Source organism: Pyrgilauda ruficollis, unplaced genomic scaffold, assembly GCF_017590135.1.
Source record: "Pyrgilauda ruficollis isolate IOZ18807 unplaced genomic scaffold, ASM1759013v1 scaffold213, whole genome shotgun sequence".
NCBI lineage: Eukaryota > Metazoa > Chordata > Aves > Passeriformes > Passeridae > Pyrgilauda > Pyrgilauda ruficollis.
The window spans coordinates 109019-132048 of record NW_024520651.1 but is presented as its reverse complement, the minus strand read 5'-3'; the positions used below and the strand labels follow the sequence as shown (position 1 = coordinate 132048).

The 23030-nt window shown below is 37.3% G+C and overlaps 1 protein-coding gene across 1 annotated transcript in view; it reads right to left on the bottom strand.

Moving 5' to 3' along the window:
* LOC121353949 (integrin alpha-9-like) overlaps nucleotides 1-23030 on the bottom strand; it is a gene marked incomplete at its 5' end in the record, with an annotated part of 178084 nt that overhangs the window by 50460 nt on the left and 104594 nt on the right. Inside the window, 5 exons of the mRNA XM_041468170.1 lie at nucleotides 10887-10994; nucleotides 15145-15253; nucleotides 18033-18122; nucleotides 21309-21388; nucleotides 22599-22685. Coding sequence (XP_041324104.1) covers nucleotides 10887-10994; nucleotides 15145-15253; nucleotides 18033-18122; nucleotides 21309-21388; nucleotides 22599-22685 — 474 coding nt within the window. The remainder of the gene's footprint in view (nucleotides 1-10886; nucleotides 10995-15144; nucleotides 15254-18032; nucleotides 18123-21308; nucleotides 21389-22598; nucleotides 22686-23030) is intronic.

Genomic DNA, 23030 nt, shown 5'->3' with positions numbered 1-23030 from the left:
TAAACTTTGTTTTCAATTAAATATTAATCTGTAGAAAGAAAACTAGTTAAATAAAACTTACCACAAAACTCTTTGCATTGCACTGAGACTGAATGCATCTCTGAAATACAAATAATGATTTGTATTGTGAGCCTCCTTGTGAGTTTCTTCTTGTTCAAACATGATGCTATCCCAGCCACCTTGTGGTACACAGACAAGGAAATTTCTGGCCAAATGTTTATGATTTATAGATGCAAGAACTGTACAAGTCTTTGAAATGCAGTAGGAAGGAAACCAAGCTCTTCATCAGACTTGAAGTTTCAGGGTACCTGGCATTCCAGAGCTTTTTGAAAATTTCCATTTCTCCATTTCTCAGCAGGCTATAAACAGAAAAAGAGTACCACCAGAGTGGTCTTCCCAGGATCCAGTATCTAACATCTTACAGAAACAGCAGAAGGGCAGTGCATAGGATGTGGAAAGAGATGTGCACTGCTTTTGTAGTCAGTGCAAGAACTGTACAGAAGCCACAGAGAAATGTCAATATCTAACTCCTAACACAAGTGAACAACTGGGGCAGGGAACAAGAGGCACAAAAGGTAGGCTCTCTTAAATCCTACATTAAGACTACAGATTGGGAAATAAAAACCTTTCCCGAGAGAGGTACCAAGTAGATGTAGCCCTGCAGCCTTCCAAGAAGGGACTTGAAGGAGCTTTGTTGGAGCTATCTCTGTTGAAGGTTGTTACATTCTGTTTTCCAGAAACTACCTATTAAGTCCTGAATAAAATAATTTGCAGTGTGGTGCACTGGTCTGGTGCATACAGATAAATCTGTACTGGAAGTGTACCTAAAATCTGTACCCAGACAGAAGTGGACAAAGTCCACGTTAGCACATAAAGGAGGCCAAAGAAAAAGGTAAACCAGGCTAACTGCATAGCATCTTCAGCACCTATGCTCATATTACAAATTTTTCTAGCCTGCTCTGAGTCTGGTTCTGTGGTCTGAATGTGGCTGCAGCCACAAATTAATGACCAGCCTTGCAGATTTCACTGAACAGCTTTACATTAAAGGAAAAAAGAGCCTAATTTCAAAGATCTTAAATTATTTTTTACTTTTTCTTCTTCTCTATATTCAGTGGTCTATGTCATCACATACAGTCTAGACTACCACACATATCATGAGGTTTTTTTTGGGTAACAGTGTAAAATTTTTGTAACACAGAGGTAAGTATTACTAATTACTGATCATAGCCTTCAACTCCTGGAAAACATTTCTAATTTTAAAAAATATATTTTTTGCAAAGAAATTGCTTTTTCAGAATTCCAATTCTAAACTGAAAAATTTGTAAGGGGGTGGTTGTCTGATGGAAATACAAACATTTTATAAAATCTTTTCACACGGATTGGATACATCTATTATTTGTTATTTTCATTACTAGAATGAAGCATGCTTTCACTATCTTGAATGTCTTCAACTTTCATGTGAGGCAAACCAACATCAAGAGCAAAAGTAAAATCTTCCCACAGAAGTTTTTACTGACAGTCCTTTCTTTTTGCCATGGTTGGGATGTTCCCATTCTCTAGCAATGTCTTGTCTTAGGCTACAAAACACTTAACATCAATACACACATCATGTTTTTTCTAGTTTTTACCTGAATTTTAAAAGCACTTTTATCAAACTGCTCAGCCCCAGTGTAAAGAAAGATTAAAAAAATTATTCTGATATTCTCACTGTGGAATATTAGAGTGATGAATGCAGTAGCAGAGCCTGCACTCACGTATCACGTGCATTCTTGGACACCACTGGATGTCAGAATAGCCTTCAACATTCCTCAATAACAACACATTATTGTCAGGTGCCTCACATAGACATCTTTGGCACTTGAAAGTCATGACCTTTCAGACAGTTTTTAGTGGCCATCCAAAATCTGAGGGACTGAAAATCATTACTCATTCCAGAATATATTTGTGTGTGTATATCTATCTATCTATCTATCTATCTATCTATCTATCTATCTATGTATCTATGTGGGTGTGTGTGTGTGCGCATGTGTATGTATATATGTGTACGTATATGTATATGTATATGTATATGTGTATGTGTATGTGTGTGTATGTATATGTGCAGTTTCCTACTGTATTCAACACGTGTGCATATACATGTAATATGCATAAATGTAAGAAGATACAAGCCAGAACATTTGTACTACAGACTGTAAATGGCACCTTGAATAACAAGCCTCTACATGTCATTATAACTCTGCAAAGGCTAATGACATTACTAATCTGTCATTATGCAGAACAGCAGAAAATCGCTCATACTGCCTCTACCCAGACCATTCTGTCATGTTATGATTCTATAAACGATCACACACTCATTCAGAGATAAGTTAGTCTCTAGCTTTGTTAATTTACTCAAGTTGCTCTCCTCATGAAAATCCTAGGAACATGCTTGAGTGCTGTTTAAATAGGACCACCTGTACAATGGGTTACTCTGCCAACTTTTTGTTGTCAGCACAAACCACTAAAGACAAGAGACAAGAGAAACCACCAGAGAAAGCATGCACATTATTTCATGCTTTTAAAATGCTCTATCTGCAACAAGAAAAAAATTACTGCAGGATGACTTTAATGGATTCTGAATATTTGAATCTGAATTACTTTTTTTCCTGCTACTGTATAGGCTGAGCAGAGGCAAACCCACAAAGGAGAAATTATTTTTCTTCATGTAAGATTGCACCACTCTTGAGAAAAAGTGGCAGGAGGACGTTTCAGAGTGTAACAGCCGTATGTAAAACATATCATGTACACCCCACACATACCACATCCTAAAAAAAGTCTGCAGGATTTTTAATAGGGCTGTATGAGAATACCATGTTGAATTTGTTGCATACATAGGGATCATCATCTCTGACTTCCCCTGCATGGTGTAGGGATTTATGAGAATACTTGGGCCTGGTTTGCAGATCCAAGAAGGAAGTACTAGAGCAAAGGGGAAAAACACCACACATTTTCCAGGAAATACAGAGAATAACCAAGAGCTGCCCATGACATGAAGTCACCTGGGAATGGTTGGAGTTTCTACGAGAAACAATATAGCTGCTGCTTCAGCACATTCCTGTTCTGCTATCATCTCTGTTTCCCACCTTCAGGGTACTTACAGCATCATCTCTGCCCATCTGTAGCTACTCTCAGAACATGACAATTTCTAGCAAGCCTTTGGGGCCTTTCAGAAATTGCTGTGGTTTAGCAAACTTTTAGCAAACAGTTTAAGAGTTTAGGCCACATTGCCTGTAACATAAACTTCGTAGGTGAACTGAAAGCCAGTGGCCCCTTCTAGATTTATCCTCAACCCATTAACATGCATCAAAGGCAATACTTCCCATTTTTTTCAGGGACCTGTATCCAGCACAATGTGTCAGCCTGGGAGAAATTAAATACAATTTAAAAATGGGCTGGACAGGACAGTTGAGGACCAAGCACCAAGTGTTGAGGACCAAATGGATATTAGCAGCTGATGTGGGGTTAAGTATGTGCAAATGATAGGAATCTCTTGGAAGAATGAGACAGAAAAACAGGAGGCAAACTGGCTGTTGCTTCCAACAAAGCTTATGTACAATCTCCCTGTTGCACTACTGTATATAAGAAGCCAAGGGCTATTCCTGTATTTATTGACTGACTTTTTACATAATAAATGGGCAAGCAACGGTGTATCTCCAGCTCATTACTAGTACTAGCAAAACTAGATTCCCACTAATGCAAAAGAATTCATTATGGTATTAAAACTTAAGGTTTCCAAGATCTTCCAGTAAGTCTGGGATTCCCCTCTTCAGCTAAATCATCACTAGTTGTGGAGGAGGGCCTGGAAGTCAACAAAACGAAGTTGATAAAAAGCAAGTATGAAGGTGGAATCCAGACATGAGTGCATGTGATAAACTTAAACTCACATCCAACCTCAGAAAAAGTGTGTGGGCAAGTTCAGGGAAAACATAATGAGCCACAGGATATTTGGAACAGCAATTTTACTTTCAGGAAACATGCTCAAGGTCTGAACATAGGCCAGACATTTCACAAATTTTTTAGCATTGTTCAACTCTATAATAGATGCCTTTCTCATCATCCCTGGGCTATACTGACTCCAGAGGACTAGGAGTTTGGCTGTGGTCTGGCAGAGAGTTTTTACATGTTTTCTCCTGTATGTTTTTTTAAACTGATTTATTTATGTATGAATAACTAAGCAGTGGTTCAAGTTTTCAAACTTGAAAAATAAATAACAGATGTGTTTGTCTGTCTTTATTGCTAACCATAGCACATTCATCCTAGTATTAGGGGAAAAATGTATGCAAGTATTCTGATTCAAAGATACTTATTCACCCTTTATTAAGTGAACAAATAATTGATAAGCAAGGTTAATCTAACATGTCACACTGAGAAAAAAAGGGAACTGACAAGAAATTCCAGACAAGATAAGACTCAACAGTAGACAAATAAGTTATGTAAATATGTTATCTGACTATTTGCACCATATGCCAAGAATGTTTAATATTCACAGATAATGAAATATGTTTGAATCAGAGCAGTCTTGTTGATTCTGGTAATAAATTTAAGAGCCACTGAAACAACAGTAAGTAATTTTAAAAATTAACCCAGTTTACACAACTCAAAAGATTTCAAAGAAAAATAGCAGTGATGGCAAGGAAAACCATTAGTCCACAGATCCAATAAATAGCCTTACAAGGCCATGAGAAGAGGCAAGTGGAAACAAAGTAGAGATGCTAAAGCATTAAATCAGCTTCAAGGGGGAGTACACCATAGCTCTGGCTTCTGCTTCTCTAGACAACAGGAGAATGCACCAGATGCATGTTTGGCATAAATCATGCTAACCTGACTGGAAGACCTTTAGATGTTTTTCTGATGCCCTTAATATATGGCTTAATTAAATAATCAGGTTTGATAAGCATGATTCTTGCAACATTGGCCTGGTCTTGGCCCTGCAGCCAATTTGCACATATTTAGCAAAAATTCCTAGAAGTACTGCTCTCAAGAACTAGTGATTCCTACCCTGTTTTGTGGCAAAAGCAAAGATCTTCTCATATAAAGTTCCTGACTTACAAGACAGCAGATTCTTTCCTAGACAGAACTGTACATGCCACATGTACACAGTAAGAAGAAAAATTGACCACTTGGTATGATTTAACTCTGAGGTCCTCAGAAGGTTCAGGCCTAGGAATGAATGACCACCACCTTACACAAAAATCAGCTTACCACTAACATTCATGTGCTCCCTATATGTTGGCCTCTAGCAGATGAAACCCAAGAAAGGGTCACTGAGAAGTACTTTTCCTTTCCCTATGACAAACTGTGAAATGCTTAACCAACATATGGGGCCATAAATAATTCTCAGGGTATGTCTCTATTTTAAAAGCCCCTGAGATCACTTGGCATTTGATGTTCCTTCAGCTAGGTTCTATCTGTCTAATACATCCTTTTCTGTATTAAACACAAAAAAGGCAAATCAGCCATCTTTTTCAAAATTGGAATTCATATATTCAGCCAAAAAATAGGAGCTATGGGCCATTCACAAAGTAGCAACAGTTTCAGCTGACTGAGAATATCAGTCAAACTGCCACTCATTTGAAAGGCAATGATTTTTTGGGGGAGAGTGTTGTAAAATTTCAATACCTAAGTAATTTGAGAAATACTACTTTAGTTTAGAAGCTAATCATGAGCAGGCCACAATTGGACAACAATATCGTGTTGCTGTGGCCTGATTTAATATATGGATCACAGCGGTTTTTTGCCATGTTTCAACTTGATTTCTATATTATTAGACTTTACCAAAAGGGAATTATTTTTTTACATTCAAAATGCCTTTTCCAAGAACATCCTCTTTAGATTTTCAAAAAAATTCCACTGCTTATACAAACACCATAGCACTTTCATATCTAGAAGATTTGCTCAAAACAACTGGAAAATGTCAAAGAATTTGTTCAAATCTGGTTTCACCTAAAGATCCCAACTAGGAAGTTACAGAAAACTTTCTTCGATGTTAAGAAGTTTTGCTCCATCTTCAAGGATGCATTCAGCAATGCACAAAAAGATTATTTTGAAACACTGGAAATGCTGTAAGCTCTGACCAAAGCACAGCTCTTGTATTACGATGCAAATGGCAAAAATGCTGGGGTTTTTTAGAGGTCTTAACTCAGAAGAAATCTTAGTTTTATGGCAGGGGTCCTGGGGGGACTTTATGATGCTTGTAGCCCCATTAGTCTGTTAGCCAGAAGTAAGTTTTGCACATTTAAGACTGGTTCCAAGAATGAAGGAGGGGCAAGAAGAAGCACACAGTTTCTGTACAAATTTCTGTACAATATCTTCCCTGGAATGAGTAATTTCCTCCAGTTATCTAGCTATGTTTTTAAATATGGTGCCAAAATATGTGTATGCCAGTATGTGTCTAAGTAATTGAAATAAAGAGACTACACGCAGGATGACTAACACAAAGGGCTAAAATGAATCTTGCTGTAAGTGCAAAATGTTCCTGTACAATCTTTCTGTCAAATGTCAATTAATTTTACTTTTTTCTTTCAACATTCACAGGAAGAGATCAATCAACTTAAAAGGCAACCTGTAAAAGGAATTATCTTCAATTCTTCCATTAATTCATTCAGTTTTTCTTTACTTTTTAAAATCTTACTGATATCCAGCTATCACAGAGGCACAATTCAGATCTCACCTGTGTAGAAAAAGAGAAATGTGAAGTGCATATGCCAAACATAATAGGACAACTGGAGGACTTCTCTTTGTCCTTGCAAGAGAAGGACTTTTTATTTTGCTCCCTAAACAAGAAGTGATGGGAAGGGTTGGACCAGGAAATAGTGGCCTGGGCTAACTGGCCGATTTAAGGTTGATTGGTTGAAAGGTTGTCCATTTAAGGGGTTAGGAGTCACAAGGCTGAAGTTCAACCCATTTTTCACTCTCTGTAAATAATTCTCAAGATCTAAGTTTAGAAGCCTAGGGAAATTCAGGGAAACTAGATGGTTTCTGAATTATCAGTGGAGACTGGCAAGTGCTTCTTCAAAGCTGCTTTTGTGCCTCTCCATTAATTTTAAGAGTAAGAGAACATAGTAATTTGAATATATTCTATTAATAGCAATTACTAAAACAGTAATTACAAGAGTTACATGCAAGAAGGGAGCTTGTCAAAAAACTGAGAACATGCAAGAAGGGAGTTGCATGCAAGAAGGGAGCTTGTCAAAAAACTGAGAACAGTATTTCTTTCCCTCTTCCTTCCAAATTCCCTTTTATATCATTGCCTAGACTGAAAACTCTTTCGGAAGATATTGTCTTGCAACATATGCATCTTACTTTCCAACAAGATTCTTATCTTAGTGATGGTGATAATACATTTTTTTATATTCTTGGTATTGATTCACCAAACAGGCTCTGCTTGGTCCCTCCAGAGGAGGGAAGAGGATCATCCAGGTCAAATAGACAAATTCGGTTTCCAACTGTTAATTCCTCATGATTGTATTTACCTTCAATGAAAAGAAAATAAACCAGAAGGCAACAATCTAATCCAGTTCCATATAGCCAGCACAAGAATAATCCTGGACACATCATTAAGTTATGAACAGCTTCAGGAAATACCGTGGTTAATTTAGTAGGAGCTCCCATTGTGAAAATCTTGACGATCCTAGAAAGCAGGTCCTTGGCTGCCAGCCAAGGTCTGGTAGTGTCTTCCCTTGCCCTTGTGTATCCCTAGCCGGATACACAAAAGAAATTATGGATCTTTCAGTTCAAAACCAAAAACATACACAAATATAATGAGCACTGTTTTTCTTCCTGGAAGAATAGATAACCAATGGCTTGAAGAGTGGAGAATATACCTTTATGTTAGGACTACCTTTTCTTCTTGTGTGAAGCTCTTCTATGTCATCATCTATACCATTCTATCACAACACTTCTACTAACAAGCTGAGGTATTTAATTCATTATATTTTTAATCTGGCTGGTTTTTAACCTTTGCAAGAAAGCAAATACAAAAATACATAAAAACAAACAAGTACTAATTTAATGTTTCCAAAATATCATTTACCACTGCAGAATGTATTTACTGTGTAAAACCAATGTCAGAGGTGAAATTTCCTAGCTAAAATTATTTGAAAATTCTAGTATCTTCTATTCATTAAAAATTAATAGGGAGGAAGTTAAATTGCTTTGGGGTTTTTTTTTCCCTAGTTTTCTTACAATTATCCATTTTTTTCTTTACTTCTGGCTTCTACTGTTGATTCATTCCCTTTATGTATTGGGGGTTTTGTTGGGGGAAGTGCTGGAGAAACTGCAGTGCTGCTCTCAATAGCCCTTGAATTGCATCTGAACATCTCTAAGACAGATTTACAAATGTCAAAACATCTCCATGATCTGAATTTGTCTCGAACAAAATGTTAAAACAGTTTCTGGAATAAAGCCAAAAGCTCAGAATGGCAGGAACAGAGGAAGCATGAGGGCTGACATTTCCTCTAAGTCCAGCAGAAAATACTTCCTATTAACACCTCCCAGAGATACAGACTGTTCCAGTGAGCCATATGTGACTGTCTTCCTGCTATTAATTTTTGTGCCTGAAAGACTACCTCAATCAACACAATATGAGAGAGTTTGCTCCTGATACTTTTATGTTTATGTGTAGTTTATGTGTATGTGAGACAAACTCTAGTGCTTTAACTATACATTTTGACTCAAAAATTTCACTGCCTTACTGTGTATCAGAGAATGGCGATAGAATTACTAGCTTTAAGATAAAAACCATTATGTAATCAAATCCCAAGTTCTGTATCAACAGTATATTTTACAGATAAATGACAATTCCTAATCCTCTGTATTAATGGCAGCTATTCTCGAAGTTTTTTCAACACTGACAGCTAGAATGGCTAGATTATAGGCATAGAGAAAATAATGACAGAAACACCTGCACTGTCTGAAAGGATTCTATTACCTTACTATCTTTATTGAAGTCTAAATTCTCAGAAGAAGCAAAATAAGCAAAACCTTGAAATATTTAATGACTATGCTTACAAAAATTGTCTTGGAGAAACAGCTGTTGTAGACCATTTTCTAAAGTACATCTCCTTTTAGGTTTTCTTGTTTAATTAGATCTATTCTATGAAAAGTTGAAAAACTCCATGATGTTAGTTTCCTTTTCAATCAATAAAAACTCACTGGGAGAGAGCAGTAGGAAAGAGAGTGGGATGCCTTCTCTGTTACAATAATAAGACTTGGGATACATTGGTTCTAGTAAGATTTGGGATACATTGGTTCAGTGCCTGGGTCCCACACAAATTTCTTGTGTGAAGTCAAGAAAACCTTTTGGTGTTTCAATTATGTATCTGTAAAGCAAGGATAACCACTATCCCAGACAAGATTTTTTTGGCTCACATCTATTAACATGCTAGAGGTATTTAGAAAGTCATGTAGGAGAATTCCACTGACCATATACCCAAAATCAGTAGTCAAAATTACTGGAATGCTAACGTGTCAGGCAGACATCTCTCATAAAAACATACTTGCCTACTACCTGCAAAGAGGTCTCACAACAGCAGTTTAACATTTCTACAAAAACAAATTTCAAAATACAATTCAGTAAAATAATGTGCAGAGCAATGCAACCTGTTGTTGGGGAAAAGCAATACAAACCCTGCTAGCATTTATTACCACAGTGCTCAAGACCACACCACTCAGCTGGGACCTCCTTTATAGAGTGACTGACTTTAGAGGAGATACTGACATTTGGGGAGATAAAATCCATTAAGAAGACTCCCACCTCTCTGCGTCTGCTGTGAACACACCTTCTCTGATAGCACGCAAAGACCAGGGAACAAACAAGGAAATGGGTCATGATACTTTGGCAGGCAATGTGTCAAAGGAAAGGTGATCTTCTGTATATAAAGCTGGACTAAATAAACATTAAAAAACAATGCCACAGAAAATGATACATATGCTAGAGAACTAATTAAGTCTGGTTGGAGAATTGACTACATCTATACACTACGACTGCTTCATACAATATTCCCACGTTTCTCAGTCATTCTGTCTTTACTGCCCATCTGTAAGCCATATCTATATTTATCTCATACCTTCCAACAGCAAAAATCTTGGAAACCTGCTTAGAAAGATCTTTCAGATCTATATTTACACATGTTCAGTGACACTGTTACCTACACAATAGGTAATACTTTTCAGCTAAAAGGCTAGAAAAGTAACTAACAACATGAAAGTATAACACTTCCTTTCAATTATCCCAAAAAGCTGATTTCATTTCACAAAGATAGATTACTCTGAATTTCAGCAATAAATTTCTTTGAAATTGACACAAAATCATATTTTGAAAAGCATTGTGTTGGAAGAAAAACTTTCTCTATTATTTACATTTGTTAAAAGAACACTCAAAAGGAGCAAATTATAATACGGACTATGGCAAAATAGATATAGATAATGTATTCAGACCTAGCTGATAACCACAGGAAAAAAAAAAACAGGGAATCTGAGTCAGCTTAATAAAGCATCCTACTGATATTACATACACCATTTAATCCTCCCTCAGTCAGGGAGAACTGATTGAGAGAATCCTCTTTGCAGGTGTGACTTGTGGTGTTCTCTATGTTTCCTTCAGCATCAGCCTGACCTAGTTTTACATGGCATTGTAGGAAACCAGGTACATACTACTAGTTGTCTTTGCCCTAGGTAAGGGAGAACAGCCAATAGCTGGAGGGGTTCGGCTACTTACAATCTGGCCACAGTTGCAAAGAACCTTTGATTGTCTTAAAAAGCAGCTGATTCACTGAGTTCTGGTGGGCTTCTTTTGCTTTAGTCATCAGTAGCCTCTGTGAGCTCTGAGTACATTGTAACATACTCACCATCATCTGCTGAATATGAAATAGTTCAGCTCCAGTGGCAGAGAGGCGGTTTGGAATTGAAATATCAAGAAAAGCTCCAGGAAGAGTGCTTGGTCCAGCATTGTAAACCTGTAGCAGAAAAAATTAATACAAATAAAATTACATACTTGACTTCTCATAAATGGGAAACTACTGTAGATTCAGAGCTGGTAGTACAGGTAAATTTGAAGAAATACAAGTATACTTAGTAGGTTTTTCAATGTCTTCAGACTAAGACTTCTTTTTTAAGTGTCAGAATGAAGTCAAAGGATTAGCTTACCTAACAGTCTTCAGTCACAGCTCACATATCAAAGGAGAAGAAGTTTTGCAGGATATTTTATATACAGAGACACTGCTAGTACACTGAATGTTTGGTAATAAAATCTTGAAGGCTATAAGAAATATTACTGTCTCAGTTAACATTCTCATTTCCATCTGTTAACCACTGCATGATACTCTGCATATGTTTTCCTTACAGAGCAGAAGCCAAACAATTACTGTGACTATTGGACTGTGGGTTTTCTGAGTGAGTTGCCAGGAAATGCATGTGAACAACTTCCATTCAAGTACCGGCATTTTCAATTAAATTACACTTCTAGTGGAAAATATTAGCTTTCTATCACTCTGTGGGCCCCAAAATTTCAACAAAAGCTCAAAGAATTTCCCATCCACCACTGAAATGTATCCAGTTAAAATTCCAAAATTTATGGAGTTTTGCTGAAGTGAAATAATCCATGGAAAAAAATCAATTAAAGTAAGTAAGTACATTTTTTTAATTAGGAAAAATATTTTCTGGTTCTTTCTAACAACACAAATATAAATGCATTAAAAAACATTAAAGTAAAACCATGAAGCCCATTACAATATTTATCCACACTGAGATACTACTGTGAAAAGGTGTAACATGCAGTTGTTAATTGTGTAAAGTACAAATATTAAAACTAATAGGTTTTCATTTTTCAAACACTGTTTATATTTGAAGAAATGCCTGACTGATAAACAGAACTGGCCAAATCCTCTTCACAAAAGCCCTGAGGCTCCAGGCAGGGGGAGAAATCCCATTAGAATGCAGTTTGATAAATGCTGCATGAAATACAAACATAATGTTTCATGTTAGACATTTTAAAAACTTTATCTCAATAAGATCAGATATGAATTATTGCAGAAAAGGCCTTTTCTGTTAATATTTGATCTAGTAGAGATTTTCATATATAAAAACTGCTATAAAGGCCTATATTTTTGTAACCCATTTCTTCCTTTTTGTTAAAGACCTATTATTTTTCTCCATCTGGTGAAGTTAAATATTTGGCAGGAAATAATTAAGAAAGGAGTGATGCAAACAATGCTTTGCCTATTGTGAAACTACCTTTTCTCTCTGATACACACAGTTAGAAGGTTTACACCATTATTGGAGAGCAGATGTGTGACTTGTTATGGTATAATTTTCTACTTCCATATGGAAAAAAATATTACTATTGCAACTGCTAAGTGTGTGCATGAGAGACAAGAGCATTTGGTAGCACAAATGGTGGCACTGCCAATACACAGATTCTCTCTCCCATCCCTGTTATCACTGTGCTTTACTGAAAATATTTATCGAGTTAAAGCATCAGTGCATCCGTTCTTCATCTGGATTAACCAATCACCGGGTATGAAGAGGAGGAAGGGAAGACCTACAAACCCCAAAGAAGGAAACCAGAATCACAAGAATTAATAGCTGGATCACAAAAGCTTTTATCTTGAAATCCTGCTTTCAGTCCTTCAGTAAATAGCTAAGGGCATTGTATAACAGTGGAGGCTTAATTGCTGTGGGTCCCAATCTGTCCATGGAGACAGACATGTTATTTGTTATAAGCTGAGTTTTCAGCCTAGGAAAACAGAAAGAAAAAAGACAAAATACTTTTCACAATAAATGAACCTACCTCGGCATGACTTATCATTCCCTAGTCCCATCTCGCAGTCAAAAAACATTTGTAGGGCTTGTAATAGATGCAGTTACAGCAGTGCCAGTTAATGTTGGCCAAATCACAAGAGTTCCTTATAATAATCCATCCACATATTTTGCCACATCAGTAACTCATCTAATTGCCTTGTGAAGTGTAATATATAAGTAACACTTAAATAATGCTGAGGTGCTATGAGGTATTTATTGAAAGCTTCTCACACCTGTCTTTTTGATGATGCTGTTGAGTCAGGGACAGAAAGAAGACTCCAGTCTTCAGGTGGATCAGAATGAAAGTAGCGGGTCTTTTTATAATGTGACTCGCTAAGGTGATACTTGATTGGTCTCAAAGTAGAAACATCTCACACCATTGGTGAACTATGAATAGGACACTTTGGAAAACCGTATCTATAAAAAATGGTTACAGAAGGAGAGATAATAATTGTTTGAATTATTTCTCTAAGTTTCCCACAGCTTCTCCACAGCTTCCCAGGATTTTCCTGGGAGAACCATGTCTCCCTGTGTTCAAAGGATATGTAATTACTACATTTAGTGTCCTTATCTCTTCCCTATACTGCACTGCTATCAGTAGTGCTATAAATATTTTCATGCTGGGGCATTTAGCAAGCCTGAATCCCTAGCACAGATATGTTTGTTCTCTTGGATAAAGGCTGCTCACTCCTTTGCTCAATGACCATGCCACTAAAAAGATTTACTCCTCCACTCTTAAACTGTGGCTTCATCCAAGATGTGGCACTTGAGTAACTAGGGCTCTTTACTCAGCATGTGTAAAAAGGTGAAAGAGAAACAAATGGTAGGAGCTTTTTTCCCTATGGAAGTGAGATGCCATGTTTGTAATTCCTGTCATAATATAAATATAATATATTATATTTATATAATATATTATATTTATATTATGACAGGAATTTATATATATAATATATAAATATAATATATTATATTATATAAATATAATATATCCTTCAGATAAAGGACATATGCCATCCCTGCACGCTGTAAATATGGTATCCAGTCAAGAATGCATTGTACAGGGATGCTCTGCCTGAGTGGAGGTAAAACAGCTCAAACTAAACCCTATTTGTGAAAGTTACCCATGATGGATGGAGAAGGGTAGTCATACTGACTTTGGTGTTAAAGAGTGCTGAGGCTTCTGAGAAATGGATTTGTAAGGGATTCTCAAAACCTGACAGAGAGCTCACACAGTCTTGTACATCTGCATGCAAACATTGAGATAAGGTGTGCTGACTTAGGGAGGCCATGGAATAGAGATAACATTGTTGAGAGATTGAACTAGAAACGAGTTTCAGCAAGTTTCTAATTATGGCCCTGCAAAAAGACCAGATATTTTAGAGAACTGGAACTATGAAAGATGCATTGTAGCAGGACCACATGGGATAAAAATGTAGATGATTGGTGTTAGAAGTATTTGCAACATTGTGTGGCAAAAGCTAATAGTGAAGAACATTTATAAAGTATTCTAACCAGGAAATAAGTTGGCTTTGATATAATGGCATTGAGTTTTACATCTCTTATGTCTCACCCTTCAACAAGACTGATAAGGGAATAAAATAATTTAAAATGCCTCTCAGTTGCCCTGTCCCTGAAAAGCATGGACTACCAACAGAGACTGACTCATCAATCCCAAAGTTAAACATTCAGACAGCATTTCCTGACAAAAAACTGGTACCAGTGAGGATGTGACAGGCAATGTTCCCAATAAAGGAATCAACAAGTGGTAGTACAGATAACTTGTCTAAAGCTGCTGAGCTGGCACAGCTAGCCTAGAAACACATGAGTGACAGTTGATTACTTTATACTATAAAAGCTATACTATAAAAGTCCATGCATTTTATCAGCATGGACTTCTAAAACACTGCTTCCAGGAGAGTCTTTAGATTCTTCCCTTCAGTGGAGATGTTTCTCAAGGTTTCTCCTTGAGGGTGAGCAAAAGAGATTTGCTCACAGTTGTTGGTATGAGCGAGTACACCTATATAACCTTCAGACAAAAACTGTTGACCCAGTTGAGGCTAGGACTGGATCTAGTTGCACCTAGATTCCTCCCTGAGAAGAAGTTTAGAAAGCAAGGGAGTCCTTTCTGAACCTCAAAATTCAACAAGAGGGTCTTCTTTATAAACCTTGTCCAAAGATTCCATTCTGCCCATGACTGCGATGCAAAATCACGCACAAAAGCCCTTACCACACTCAGAATAAAATAGATACAGAACAAGAATGTGCTGTCAATCAGGAAACCAGAGCCAAAATAAGGATGAGTTTTACCTGCAGTGTGAAGTTGAGAGACTGGAAAAGGCATTCATGGTTTTCCAGCTGAACAAAGTTGGAAGCTGCCACAGAATCACCGTAGAAAAATGAAGTAGGGAAGACTTCTCTGTAAGACCGAGATACAAATTTAGTAAGCTGAATTTGTGACCAAAATGAAATATATTTGTGTCTAGCTGAATTGCACCCCTTGCTTTCTAGTCATGTGAAATTCTATGGGACCGTTTTACATTAATCTGTTTTTTGTGATTTGATTCCTCTTGGCAACATTAGACTACACAAGCAGCATCTCAACTGACATGGGTTAACATCCCACAATGAAGCAGACTTCTTTTGACTACTTATGCTTTTTTCTCCTTTCCTATCACAAATCCTCCTCTCTGGAGTCCCTTGGCATGGATGATTTGTTCAAGTCCCATAGCTTGGATTAACACAGGAAATCATTGCACTACCAAGTTAATCTGGAGAAACAGTATCTAAGAGGAATATTTAAGTTGCATATTCACTAAAGTAACATTTAAATTTTATTTAACATTTACATAGCATTTCAGGAATAAACAGTTAATTACCTAAGTTTTACTACCTTTATTATTAAGTACATGATTAAAGAAAAGATTAGAAGTGTTTTCAACTAGAGTAGAGCAGTTCAAGTTTCCTTAACCACTCTTAAAATGTAATCGCACAATAAAATTAAGTAGGGTTTTATCAGAAATTACTTGGAAGCACAACACAGTACCTAAAAATCCTACAGAAGAGGACTAGGAGTGCTTTAAGCATCCTTTATGTCCTCTTTGAATTTCAGGCTTCTCCACTATTTGGAAAGGGTCCTGGTGTAATTTCAGACAAACCTTAGTCCTCCCTACTGCCTAAAACTCTGCTTCCTTCCCAGGTTTTCCTTTCGAATCACAGCACTTTGAGACAGGATTTTAAGCCTGTTTAGGTACATTTCCTTTTTTCCTGCCTGCATCCTGTGCCAGCGATTGCTAGGGGAAACAGTGAAAGACAGATTTTCTCCTCCCATTTACAGTGTTATGCCAGAAAGCTTCTACCAAATATGGTACAAGCCATTCTGGACTGTTTATAACCAGGAATGAAGTTTGCTCCTCTAGATTCAAATGTAGGACAATTACACTAATAAAACAAGCTTCAAAAATATACTGTCCAAAAAGAAGAGTATTACTAATATTACTATGCCTAGGAATGTGCCCTCCAATAAACCCAACTTTTCTCTGGCTGCTAGATTTTTCTGTGGACTTTAATTAACTAAGGTTTGTCTGTGAGAAAGAAAAATATAATCCCCATAGGCACTTGCATGAGGCTTATAAATTCAGAGACCTTGTGCTTTAAAAAAGTACATTCTGAAGAGAAAGAAGAAAAAACAATTTTTATTATGTTTTGGCATGCAGTATTCTGTAGGTAACAGAGTTCTAAAGACACAGATGAAAGCATTCATATATGTAAAGCTGAATAAAAATCCACCTGTATCAAAGCATCAAGAAACAAGAGTTCAATTTCTAAAGAATTTGTAACAATGAAAGCATTCAAAACTGCCTGAAGCATGCTGCTGAGACTGTATCTTCAATACAGAGATTTTTGTCCTTGCTAGTCATCTTGTGAGGTTTGACAGTGTACTTCCTTTCTCTGAGAAGGCTCAAACAAATCTTTTACCCATTCTGACTGCTGTAGTAATTAAGGATTTTATTTCTATCCAACAAGATGAGCTTTATGAGACAAAACCCTGAGTCTAGGCCTTGGATCTGAGTTTATTCAGCTTTTCAATCAAATCACATCAGTGCAGCTTAACTTTTTTCTACACATGTAGCATAGTGGTCAAGAGAATATTTGACTTCTACAGATGCCAACCTGCACTGGTCATTTAGACAATACCTGTAGTCTGGAGGTTGCCATAGATGAGACACTGACCATCTGGGGACAGTATTAATGAGTTTTTGCTTCCCCACTTTAGGAATTAATGTCAGCCTTCTCAGTCTACATGAATACTAATTCGTGTTCAGTGAGCAGGTCCTCCAATTTCAACTCAAAGCACTGTTTATGCTAAAGAATGGTCTGACTGTTGAAACTGACCACAAACCTTTCATTCGAGGCTTAAGATTGTGATGCCAAGTGGTAGGGAAGAGCCCCAAGTTCAAAGGCAGGAATTCATACACATGCAGCCTTAGGGAGAGGACACAATGGCTATATGTTATACAAGTATTTCAGTCAAAGGGTGAGAGATGCTCTGCAGTTCGTACTCAGATGCCTCACAGACTAGGGAATAGAGGAAATAAGAAAATAAACAGAAGCAGAAGCAAATTCTGTTTGAGAAATTAAACAGTAAGGCAAACAGCTAGACTTTACCAATCTCCTTAAAATTCCAGAACATTTGACCCTAACCTTTGGCCTGGTGACTCTCAACCATTTCCTTAAAGACATGCCCTAAGGAACAAAATGTGGTTTACTTGTTCTTTTTATATTTAATTTTCAGGTCCATCATATCTACAGCATCACTTGAATTTGAACACATTTAAATTTTATTAAAATTATTTTTACATTTAATTTTGTTTGGCCTTTTATTTTGTGATTGGATAATTGGGCAAACATAACAACAGTCACTAAAATACCTTCTATAAATGTGATGGTAACTAATTAGCATTAATTAGGAAGTAGTGAAAATTAGGTACAGTCCTGAAATGAACAGAATTTCCAAATATTGAATGAGATTGTCTGAATGACCAGAGTCTGGGAGCAAGGAAAAAGCAACAGTCTGGCTACATGTAAACAAAGAAAATAATTCATTTTTTCACTGGAAAACACTCAGGTGTTATTCTTAGGATGATGATGATTATTATTATTATTGGTTTTGTTTTCATTTGGTGATTGATACTTACCCATTGATGGATGAGTCCACCTCATGCATCAGGGGCACAGAGAGGATTAGAGTATTATCATGCAGACACTCAGTGCATTCTAGGTTTCCACTATGTCAGAAAGGAAAAAAAAACATACTGCAAATCTACAGCCTTTGTAATATATAACAGTTTCACAGTCACCATCTCTCTGCCTTGTACTCTGAGCCTCTCTATGTGAGTGATATCAGGTCCTTAAGAAAGTTCACCCAAACTTGGAGAGGGCATACACAAAAAGCATGAGTTTTGTGGCTGTGACATGATCAGGCTCATTAAAAAAAAAGTATATTGGAACAAGGTGTGAATTCAAATGTCTGTGGGAAACTACAGCAGCCAACATACAAAGTGGAGAGAAACAAGAACATTTAGACTTCCAGGCAAGGACTCATTTTCTCCCAATTGACCACACACCAGTTTGTGAGGGACATACCTCACAGGGTCTTGACCCACCAAATGAATAAATGTTTTCAGTGTACCTGCACTGTACTATAGCACCAATTTGCTGCCACTGCAAGCAGGTTTTCGGGCAAGACCTTTATAGTGAACTGGCCATAACCTCTCAGCAATTCCACCCTCTCTTTCCCCCTCTTCCTGTATTTAGCTGCCAAAATGAAAGCACTTCTACTTTACGTTGTCAAAGGCAGTTGCCTCAGCCAGTCAAAACCAAAATAAAGAAAGGAAAAAAGTGAGCAATTAGGTCTCATTTAAGTCAGTTTGTTTCAGTGTAAATACTTTATATATGAAGTCTGGGAAAGGTTCCTGTAATGCATGTCGAGCACAGAAACCTGCAACTATTCTAATTCTGATGATCAGTCTGCTTGTTGGGTGACAGCTCAAAACAACAATCTTGAAAGATATGTTACATGCATTTCCAATTTCTTCAGCAGTACTCTGGAATCAATTTTGCCTTGCAGTTCATTGGATTTACTCAGAAATCAAATTGGCAAAACAAAAGATATGATCATATTTATTTGAGGACAGTATCACTGAGGAAACAGCAGGCAATAATATCCCAAGTGATTCACATGCAGATTATGAATTGCTCAGATTACAAAAATAGAGCCTGCTGGCTACATGCATGCTTACCTACAGCTCAGCTTTCTGCAACTGACACATTGCCTATGTCTGCTGATAAAATATGGCCCAGATAGAAAACCCCACAAATTTCACCCTGGGAAAGAGCCCCACTTAATAAAACCTTTTCCTCTGAATAGGCTCACAGAAGAGTCCAAAATCAAAACATTTCTCATTCAACATAAATACCGAGATACCATGGTGGCACACAAAATAAGCAAGTAGAATTCTACACAGGGTCATGGATATGTTCGTATCTGTTTCAAATGGAGTAAAGGTACTGTCAGAAAAGGAGAACACAACTAGTGAATCTAGCTCTAGAAAAACAGTTCACACCTGGAAGCAAAGAAGAAGGTTTGTTGTTTTTTTTTAAAAACAGCCAACTTGGGTAAGAGAAATATAATGTGATGTTTACTTATTTCTCTAATTGTTCCAATACTGAACCAATCTCTTGTCACAGATTCTACTGCCAAATTTGCAGCTACACAGGACAGGCTCAAGTAGACCCTTGAAAGGCAACACTTGCTTTCCCATGACAGCATGAACATAGCTTCCCTGACCAGCTATTTCTGCCAGACTAGCTCCAGTTCTGTGTGGAAACAATGCTTTCACCTATGGGAGTCTGACTGCACCACAGGTACATTTTCTCAACTTCCTTATAACTGACTTTACCTCAGGGCTCCCTGCAACTTTTGTGGTAGAAAGATTTTGTTACACTCATTTGACAGCAAGGGAATTAAGCAATTTGCCTAAAGTCACAGAGGAAATGAGGGTAATCAGCATTGAGACCTGCACTATTCTCTTTGGAGGTTCAGCCAAATCCTTCAAAACATAACTACCTTCTCTTAACCTTCTACAGTGAGGAACTTTCTCATAACATCTCTAAGCATGCACTCAATGTGTAGCAATTACTGTTTATTTCTTTGCTCATCTAAAGGTACAGACTAGTATTTCTCACTGGTAGGGCACAGAAATATAAGTGAGATTACAGAGGGAAGTCCTGTGCTATCCAAAGTTGGAAAACACTGGTTGTGCAAATTTAAAGCACTGCTGACCCATCTTTGCACCAACTGGCATTCACCTAGCAGATACTGATGTCTCTGACTGAGAAGCATCACAGGATCATCTGCACACATGATGAACATCCGATGGAGAATAAAACTTTGCCAACATGCAAGACATAGTGACATGTCTCACTTTCATTGTCTCATACCAGTTCTGTGTGCTGCAGGATCTTGTTCCCACCTACAGCTGTTACTGCAGGGGAGGACTATGCCTTGTGAGAGCAGTCACTCAGAAGCTGCTACATCTTATCTCTCATCTCTAGCTTTTTGTAGAGATGTCATCCCATTTGGGATCCTGATTTGGATAGATACAGATATGAAGTTGGCTCATTTACATAGTAAATGGGAGAAGGAACTAGTCAAACACCCAACACATCAAAGCAGCAGTTCATGGCCAATATTAACACAGCTGTGCATTGGTTCCCATACAGACATTGAAGTGCTTGAATCACCCATGTGAATCGCCCTTGATTCATGACTGAATCACCCATGCAGTATGCTTCTTCATGGTACATCATCTTAGAAGGCACAGAGCATGCGTCACATCTTTTATCCTGCCGAAGACAAATGCCTATGCATGCATACTTTGCAACACCCTACTTCAATGCCTTCTTGAAGTGCTCTTTGAGAAGTACATTATCTAGATGTTTTCCACAGTCTGTCATGGCTCACTGAAGATCCAGAGTGGGGAAAAATAGACACGTTATTTTAGAACCTAGCACTGGGATCCTTGACCATCTGATTAAAGCATTTATCTTTTTTGGTTTGCATCCCAGCATGTTAATTTCATTCAAATGCTGAAACAAATGGGTTGGGCTATCTTGTGTTGATTGTCAATCACAGCTGAGCTGAGTTTGATATATGGTGAGAATGATCCCTCAGAATGGCAACTGCCTGGCAAAGAAAACCTATGCATGATCCTTCCTCATTTTTCAGGAAGATTCAATAGATAGTTCCTCTGCATCACCAAAATACATGCATTTAGCCCCAGTAATTTAAACTAATTTACTACACATATATATATCTACAGCTAATACAATGTAATTGTCAAGCACACGTAATGCACACTTCATGTAACAAAGAATATCCAAGTCATCTAGACATATAAGGGTCCCCTTACCTTTGGGCAGTGACAAGGAAGGTAAGTGTTTCTTCCTGACCGGTCAAATGGCTTGTATCAAAGATCACAGTGAACTCATACTGCACAAAGAAAAAGCCATATTTAGAGACTCTGCATATTGTTTCGAAATGTATTTATTCTGAAATTATTCATATTTTATTGGCCTAATTTTACAAAAGTGGCATATTTTGATATGTATAAGAGCACTTCTACTGCAAATTACCTTGTAAGTCTTAGTAATTGTGTCTCTCTTCAAATACTATATAGTTTGGGTTTTCCATCATTAAGAGAAGACCTTTACTAGAATTGCTGTTCAAAGAAATTTCTTGAGGAAATCATCTGCCTGGGAATGAATCTTGCAGAACAGGAAGATCACTACCTGAAACTATGTCAGTGCCACTGTGTATGATATTTGTTGATTAAGAGATCTTTTGGGGGAATAAAGGCCACACCACAGGCCTGCACTTGGAGACTTGGAGCAAGCGGCACAAGTTAAAGCACCATTCAGGACATGCATCATAACGGGTGAAAACAGGTGCTAATTTTGAAATAAGAATTTTACTTTGGTGGATTACTTGTCCATGTAATTTTTCTGCCTAACTCCAAAACAGACTTTGGCCAAGTGAAACAGTGTTCAAATCCATTGTAATTTCAATGGCTTACATTCTTACATTCTAAATAATATTTTTGCTACTGCATGTATTTTTTCAATTCCATTTAAAATATTTTTTACTTTTTCAAAGTAGCACAAAAGAGTCAATTATAAAAACAGAAAACAAAAACTTTTATAATGGGCCAAAGGATACATCAATTCAAATGGAAAGGATTTGCTTTTGAAATAGAAACTTTCTGAAAAATTTCAGACTCATTTTTTTCAGGTCATCCTTAAGTTATTCCTCATTTTCTCACCTTTCTGGGTTGGTCATTTTAGTGGCAGAAAGAACACAGCTGGATTTTTTAATGTGAAAGAAAACAAAAAACTCACAGAAGCAACATAAGTAAGACAGAGAGTCCTTTTCTAATTTTTTGCAGAGGAAATACCACAGCTGCCACTTTTGCACCATTTTTCACAGCCATTTTATTGCAGTGCCCAGAGCAATGTCATTGGCCCTGTCTCGTGGGAAAAAGGATAGCTAGTCTCTGTAACTGTGAAAGGTTTCGATATCTGGCTTAGCAAGCTAGAGGAAGTATCAATCACAGACATTTAACAGAGCAGTTGGTTTTCCAGACACTCTTTGAGACAGAGGTAAATGGACTAATATTCTGCAAATGCAAATATCACAAAGTTACCCTAGATTTGGATCTCATGAAAGGAAATCCCACACTGCACTTGAGGAAATCTGACTCCAGTAACTCACAAGCAATGCCCAGCTCCTCCTACAAGAAAACAAAAAAGACCATGAGATTACAGATTTGGGGAGAAAAAGAAGATTGCTAAAGAAACACCAACGTGATGAAATACAATGGAAAATTAAATACTTCCCATCATAGCACTGTGCTGTACTTCCTTATTTTACATTAGTCAGACCAGCATTGGGAAGAAGACAGCTATAAGAACCTTGCTGTAAGAGATAGATCATGAAGAAATACTGCATGACTAAACCCATTAGAGTCAGGGGGTCAGCCCAAACTCTTGGATAACTCAGTTATTCCCTCTGTTTATTAAAAGAGAGCTTTCAAATGATCAAGAATGTAGGTTTTCTAAGGTAGTTTTTCCAGGTA